At 61.6% G+C, this 6,629-nt stretch overlaps 1 protein-coding gene across 2 annotated transcripts in view; it reads right to left on the bottom strand.

Moving 5' to 3' along the window:
• Positions 1-3,054: 3,054 nt before the first annotated feature.
• Positions 3,055-6,629, bottom strand: part of LOC117886579 (FH1/FH2 domain-containing protein 1-like) — a 21,985-nt gene continuing 18,410 nt past the window's right edge. For both annotated transcript variants that reach the window (XM_034788531.1, XM_034788532.1), the window contains 4 exons: positions 6,201-6,393; positions 5,954-6,116; positions 4,718-4,894; positions 3,055-4,037 (listed from right to left, as the gene is read on the bottom strand). In XM_034788531.1, coding sequence (XP_034644422.1) covers positions 3,955-4,037; positions 4,718-4,894; positions 5,954-6,116; positions 6,201-6,393 — 616 coding nt within the window. In that variant the 3' untranslated portion in view covers positions 3,055-3,954. The remainder of the gene's footprint in view (positions 4,038-4,717; positions 4,895-5,953; positions 6,117-6,200; positions 6,394-6,629) is intronic.

Raw genomic sequence — 6,629 nt, 5'->3', positions numbered from 1 at the left:
TCCTCTTCACCTTTCATTAAAAGAGTTGAAACATTTGCAACGTCAGGTTTTCCTTGTAACAACAGGCCTCATTCCCTTTCCTGTTAGCTGGAGAAGGTCTTTAGAAAGTGTGTGTCCCCCCCCCCCCCCCCGTTAAAGATGGTAATTACTGACTGTTTGGAGGGAAAGGTGGTGGTATGTGGCTTCCCAGCACTCTAAGAACTGGCCCAGGCTCAGGCAACATGCTGCAATGGCACCGAGCTGTGGCAGGGAACAGACTAGATAGTGGGGGAAGTGTCACAGCAACAAGGATGAGTGGGTCAGAGAGCAACTCCCCAGCAGGCACCCCAGAGACTCCGAGGAGTGAGGGGTCCTGCTGGACTTAGGTGTGCCAAGCTGCCACACGGGTTGCTTTATGGCACCGTTAAATGCTGGGTGTCTGTAGAGACCCCAGCCCCATCCCTGAGCTGGCCTTTTTCTCCTGCCTGCTGGCTCTCATGGTATGGTGCAGCTGAAGAGCTTTCCAGATCACACACCTTTTCAGGACCCTAATAACCTAAGTCACTTTTGAAAATGGGATTCAGGCTCCTAAGTCATTTAGGCACTTTTGAAAATTCTTCCCCTTGGTCCTACTGCCATAGATTTTTCACGGATACTTTTAGCTTCCCTTTTCAATTGTCTGCATATCTTACCCGCTGATACGTATTCCATGGTATCAGCTTCCCCATTTTTATACGTACATTTTTGTTGCTTCTTTCACCTCTCCTCTTCACTAGGATTTTTTTTTATTAATTAAAAAGCCTTCTTTTTTGATTGCAGAACAGTGAGTGTCTGTTTGGTTTTGCATCTAATAAAGCATTCTTAAACCATTCCCAATCATCATCCACATTTGCATATTTAAATATTTCCTCCCCCTCAGTTTTGCTCATGGTTGTTTTCACTTTGGGGAAGTCGGCCCTTTTAAAGCATCAAGTATCTATATGCCTGGACTTGACTATATTCTGTTTGCACCTAGTAAATGAAATTGTCATGATGGCTTATGCCTACGCAACCATCAAATTTAGTTCTATGATCAATTCAGCTGTATCTGTCAGAATGAGGAATGACCCCAATTCTTGTGTCAGAAAGTCATCTATAATTTTTAGAACCTCCAAGCATATCTTACTAGTGGCAGCACGAAAGCTCCAGCACGTCTCCCCCTCCACAGACAATGAAATCCCCCCCCCCCCATTAACACTGTCTTTCTTTCTACACATTAGGGATGGATATTTAAGCAGCTGCTCATCCTGCTCCCTTGTCCGACTGGTCTCTGTAACAGACACCACCCAGTATCCTGCCTTGTGACACGTCGTTAATACACTGACCCAGTTAATACTCCTGCCCCTCTGAACTGAGCTGTCAGTCACTAGTGCAGGGGGCAGGATCTGTGATGTCCAGGCCACGCCCCTTCTGCTCTCTCTGTCCTCCCTGACCAGGGTGTATCCAGTGACTGTAACATCCCCGTCATGTGACTCCTCCTACCAGAGGCAGGGGTCAAAATCATAGCCGATCTCTTTTCATAACTGAGCCTAATTCCTTGTTTATTACCCGGCTTCCAGCACTGAAGCGTGCCTCCACTGTACACTCCACTGCCTTACTACATGCAGTGTTTTTACCCCCAGCAGATGACCCACTTGGCCACCCAGCCAAACCCCTTTACTTTTCTCCCACAGACAACGGTCCCCTCCGTGATGTCCGAGCAGGGATGGAGCTGAGATGTAGCACTGAGGGCCTCACTTGTGAGCATTACATAGCCTGCGGACGCTTTCCTGAGAATTGTGTCACTGTCCTGGCGCTGCTAGTTATGCTCCATGTCCGCGAGTGCCCTCTGCGGTCTCCTACGACTGAACGCTCGGCCTGCTCTGTATGCCAGGGGGAATTTTCTGAAATATTTTTATAAGTTCTATGCGTGCCTCAGTTTCCCTCTATATTTTGCAGTGCTGCGCAGTGGGTGCCTCCTGCCCAAGTGCGGCACTCAGGTAAAAACTGAAAGGGTCTCCCCATCTTGGGCTTCAGTGCACAGCTGGTCACCAGTGGGAGAAGGGTCAGGAAGGATCCGCTCAGCAGCACAGCCTGGCCCAGACAGGCGCATTGGAGGGCCCGAACTCTTCACCAGACTTCAGCCCCCCATGGTTTCCAGCTGGGCTCTGAGCTCCAGGTGCAATCTAGCGGAGGGCTGCACACGCTGCCCCAGCTGGCCGTGCGGAATGGGAAGAGCACCTGGCCTTGCTGGGGTAACGACCGCACTTCCCTAGCACCACTGGCCCCCGGGCCCAGCAGACAGCGAGGCCAGGACAGACCCTCTCTCTGGGGCCTGACAGAACCATTCAAACAAGCCCAGGAGTCAGGCTATGAGCCTCGCCCCCAGGACTCACCTCGAGCCCCTCTGCCGCGCCAGGCCGGGCTCTGCAGGGAACGGGGGCGGCGTTTCCTGGGGGCAGGGGATAGTGCTACACAGCACACCCCCTTGCTTGGACCAGGCACCACTGGAGTACATCCCCCCTCGCCCTGGAACCCCACGCCCTTCGTCTCAGCACCCGCCCTCCCCGCACCCCAGCACAGCGCCCGCGCCAACCAGGGCCGGCTCCAGGCACCAGCTTAACAAGCAGGTGCTTGGGGGGGGCCAAGGGAGAGAGGCGGCACCTGCGGCAATTTGGGGGCAGCAGGTCCCTTGCTCCTTCTAGGAGTGAAGAACCTGCCGCTGATCACAATCGCAGCTTTTTGTTGTTGTTGTTGCTTGGGCGGCAAATGCTGGAGCCTGCCCTGGAGCCAACGACCCCAGGGGCCGAAACGCAGCTGAGCTCAGGGAGAGGGTAGGTGCCACTGGCGGGCCCCAAACACAGCCCCTCGGTGATGGGAGCACAGCCAGCGACCCACGGCTCAGAGGGGTGGGATGAGGAGCTCCCTGCACACCGTGGGGGTGACCAGAGCTCAGTGATGAGACCCAAGTGGCCTTAGACGCAGCTGGGATGGGCAGGGAAGAGGAGAGCCGGGCTCCTGCCCGGCTGTATTGAACAGAGAACCGCAGAACAGCAATCAACAGCAGGTGTCTTTATTCAGTCCAATTGGCACCGGCCCCAGCAACTGCCCTGGGACCTTCCCACCCCAGGTGCTGCTAACGGGGGTCAGACTGCACATCCCGGGCGACCAGCCAGCCCTGTGCTCCCCCAGGGGAGGGGGGCTTCCACGCACTGCTCAGCTAGTGCACACGCAGACCCCGCCCATCACCAGGAGCCCTGGGAGGATGCGGGTGCCAACCAGTGCCAGCCACCAGGGAAATGCTACTCGCTTCCTAGCAGGACCCTGGGAAGTCTCGGAGAAGCCCTGGAATCCAGCGACCTGAAGGGGAAAGGCAGGATGCAAACCCAAGGAGATGGAGTGCGGTGGCAGTGCTACGCAGCCCATCCATGCCGCAGCCAGCGCTTCTCTTTGCAGGGCCCAGCCAAACTAATCCACAGCACACGTCGCACTCGCCAGCTACCCACAAAGGGCTCAAATACTATAGTGTCCCCAGAGCAAATCCACTCGGCGCACGGCCCCACTGCAGGAAAGCACGGGCCAGACGGACGGCAGGATGCGGGGGGGCCCATAGGGCAGGGTGTGTGGGGGGGACAGGATGCAGGGAGGCCCATGGTGGGGGTGGGGAGAAGCAGTAGCCACTGTGGCATGAGTGCCCATCCTGTGGCACCAGCAGGCGACGCTTCAGAGAGGCTCCAGTGGTGCCAGCATGCTGGGCTGCGGCCCCGGGGCAGGGGCTCGGTGCTCCCCAAACACCGGCCCTGCCCAGCGACTCCCTTCCTCCAGGCCGCAGAGCGCTGGGCTGGGCGAGCTGGGCTCCCGCTCAGCGCGTTCATGGCCCCGCTCGCTCCGGGGAGTGGGGCATCGCGGGCTCTAGGCAGGCTCCTTCCGCAGCGGCTCCGCTGGCCATGGCAACCGTCACACTTGCACGCTGGGAGCTTGTGCCAGGCCCAGGGCCTGCACCAAGTCATCGCTCAGGCCGCTCTTCAGAGTCCGCCGCACTGGGGAGAAAGGCAGAATTAGGGCCCTGCTGCCGGCGTCACACGGAGGGCGGGTCGGCAGGCAGGGCACAGCCCAGGTCTGCTGCTGGCGTCACACGGGGGCGGGGCGGCAGGCAGGGCACAGCCCAGGTCTGCTGCCGGCGTCACACGGGGGCGGGGCGGCAGGCAGGGCACAGCTCAGGTCTGCTGGGTGGCAAACGGCTCTAGGACCCTGCCTAGGGGGTGGCCTTCCCTCTCCGCCCCTGCCATCACGCCTGCTCTGAGCAGCCACGGGGGAGACTCCAGTGAGCCCACCCAAACCGGGACACGGCCACACGCTCAGCCCAGCTGCCAGGCCGGAGGGGCCCATGCCTGCTCTGCGGGCTCTGCAGGAGTGGGACAGCCTCCAGCCTGCGCGGCCCCTCAGCACCAGCCAGCTGGGGCAATGGTGGGAGCCCTGGGGTCTGCCCCCTGCCCACTCCCCCCACAGGCTGGCAGCAGCACCGGGGCAGTGCCCACACCAGGGCCTGCACAGCTCCCGGCTCCGCCTCCCACAGGCTTTGCACACGAAGACTCTCTTGCCCAGCGGGTCAGACCGGACACCATGACGCCAGTTTCCCAGCAGTCACCCTGGCTGGCAGAGGCAGAGCCCCTCCTGCCCAGCAATGCCATGGCAGGCTCTGCCCGGAGATGGCACTTACTGGACTTCCTGCTGACACGTGACCTCTTGCGCTCCTTGGCGGCGCCCGGCCGCGGGCCGGCGCTGTGGGTGACGGACTGCACAAGGCGATCCATGATTTCATCCGAGGCGTCGGCCGGGGAGCTGGAGCTGTCGTCCTGGGGCACGGAGCCGCTGGAGGGGCTTGACCGACCCACGCCTGCCCGGAGAGCACAGGAACGTCGGCCAAGGGACCGGAGCAGCTGGTGTGCGGCAGCCAGTCCCCCTGCCAAGCTCAGTCCCCTCCCAGCCAACACCTCCGGCTGCCACACCCTGCTGCCACAGCCCCCACGCCACTCGGCTGCTTCCCATCCCTCAGCTGCCAGCTCCCACCTCCTGCCTCGGCTGCCCTACTGCCCCCCTGCCAAACCCACCTCCCACTGCCAAACCCATCAGCTAACCCCGCAGCAAGCACCTCCTCCTACCACTGCTGAATGCTTGTCATCCCCAAGAGTCCAACAGCTTCTCCTCTGCACCCCAGCAATCCCTCCCACACCCCATGCTCCCCCCAAATGCCCTGCAGCTGGGGAGTGGGCCGCATGGTGTCCCCCAGTTCAGGCCAGCACTCTGGAGCCCATGGGGTGTGGGGCTGTACCTGGCTGGGGAGCAGTGCTGCACCCCGCCTGCCCCTGAGCGAGCCCCGCTGCAGGCTGCGGGAACTGGCCCAGCAGTAATCGAGCTCCATCTCCCCGATCCCAAAGGGCCCCACGAATGGGGCAGCCCAGCAGTGCTGAGCTGGGCAGCGAGCCAGGACCCCGGACTCGGGACCCAGAGAGGAAGGGCCGGGCCGGCCGGGCCCCCAGCATCCTGTCCTCTAGAAGGTGTGTGTGGGGGGTGCGGTATGGCAGGACCCCCAGTGTCACGTCCTCCATTGGAGGGGGGCATTTGGGCAGTTCGTGTCGCAGGGCCTCCGGGGGCCCTGGCTGCTCACAGACCAGCACCGAGGCACTGGGGCCTGGGCAGGAATGAGCCTGCGGTCCCACAAATACAGCAGGGCCCGGGAGCAGCTGCAGTACAGACAGTGCTGGGATCTGTGCCCACAGCCCAGTGCGCTGGGAGAGCCGGGCTCTGCTCCGTACAGTGCGGGGCCCCGGCACGCGCCCAGCTGAGCCTGGGGCCTGCGCACAGCCACACATGGAGATGCAGTCAGGGTGATGCCAGCTGCTGCCCGGTGTGCCCTGGGGCAAGTGCAATCACCGGGCTGGCCGCGGACCCCTACCTCGGCTGGCCCTGCTGCGCCGGCTGTGGGGCTCCACAGCCGAGCTCAACACACTCTTCATGGTCTCGTGGCCTGCATCCGCCTGCTGCTCTGGGCAGGCCGACCCCACGGCTGGAGAGGAGCTTGCCTCAGGGCTGTCGGCCATGCGGGAGAATCGCTCCATCTGCGGAGAGAGGAGACGGCCAGCGTGAGGGGAAGGGGAGGCATCGGGCTCAGCAGGCCCCCAGCCCCCAGGGCAGCCCCGTACCTCCGTGATCATCCGGCCCCGGGTCTTGTTCCTCTCGCGGTACGCGGCCCGTTTGCGCTGCTGCTGCAGGACACGCTCTCGGCACGTGCGGTACTCCAGGGCGAACTCCCGCAGGAGCCGGCAGAACCCCGTCACCTTCATGTCCCGCGCGGCCGCCGGCGGGTAGCCCAGGAACAGCAGGAAGGAGCGGAACCTGCCAAGAGACGGAGCAGCTGGGGGCGAGGGGAGGACACGGGGGGCCCATGATCCCTCCTGCACCTGGAGCCGCCTCAGGCCGCCCTGACAATCACTGCCAGAAGGGACGGGGGAGTCCTTGAATCAGCCCGGATTCCCCCCTCCCCCTCTGCCAGCCTTCCCCCCCCACTCCAGTTCCCTGCCCCAACAGAGCTGGGAACACTCAACTCCACTGGGAATAAGGAACATTTCCCC

Source organism: Trachemys scripta, chromosome 13 (assembly GCF_013100865.1).
Source record: "Trachemys scripta elegans isolate TJP31775 chromosome 13, CAS_Tse_1.0, whole genome shotgun sequence".
In the NCBI taxonomy this organism is placed as follows: domain Eukaryota; kingdom Metazoa; phylum Chordata; order Testudines; family Emydidae; genus Trachemys; species Trachemys scripta.
The sequence above is the reverse complement of the archived record's forward strand: the minus strand, read 5'-3'. Positions and strand labels throughout refer to the sequence as shown.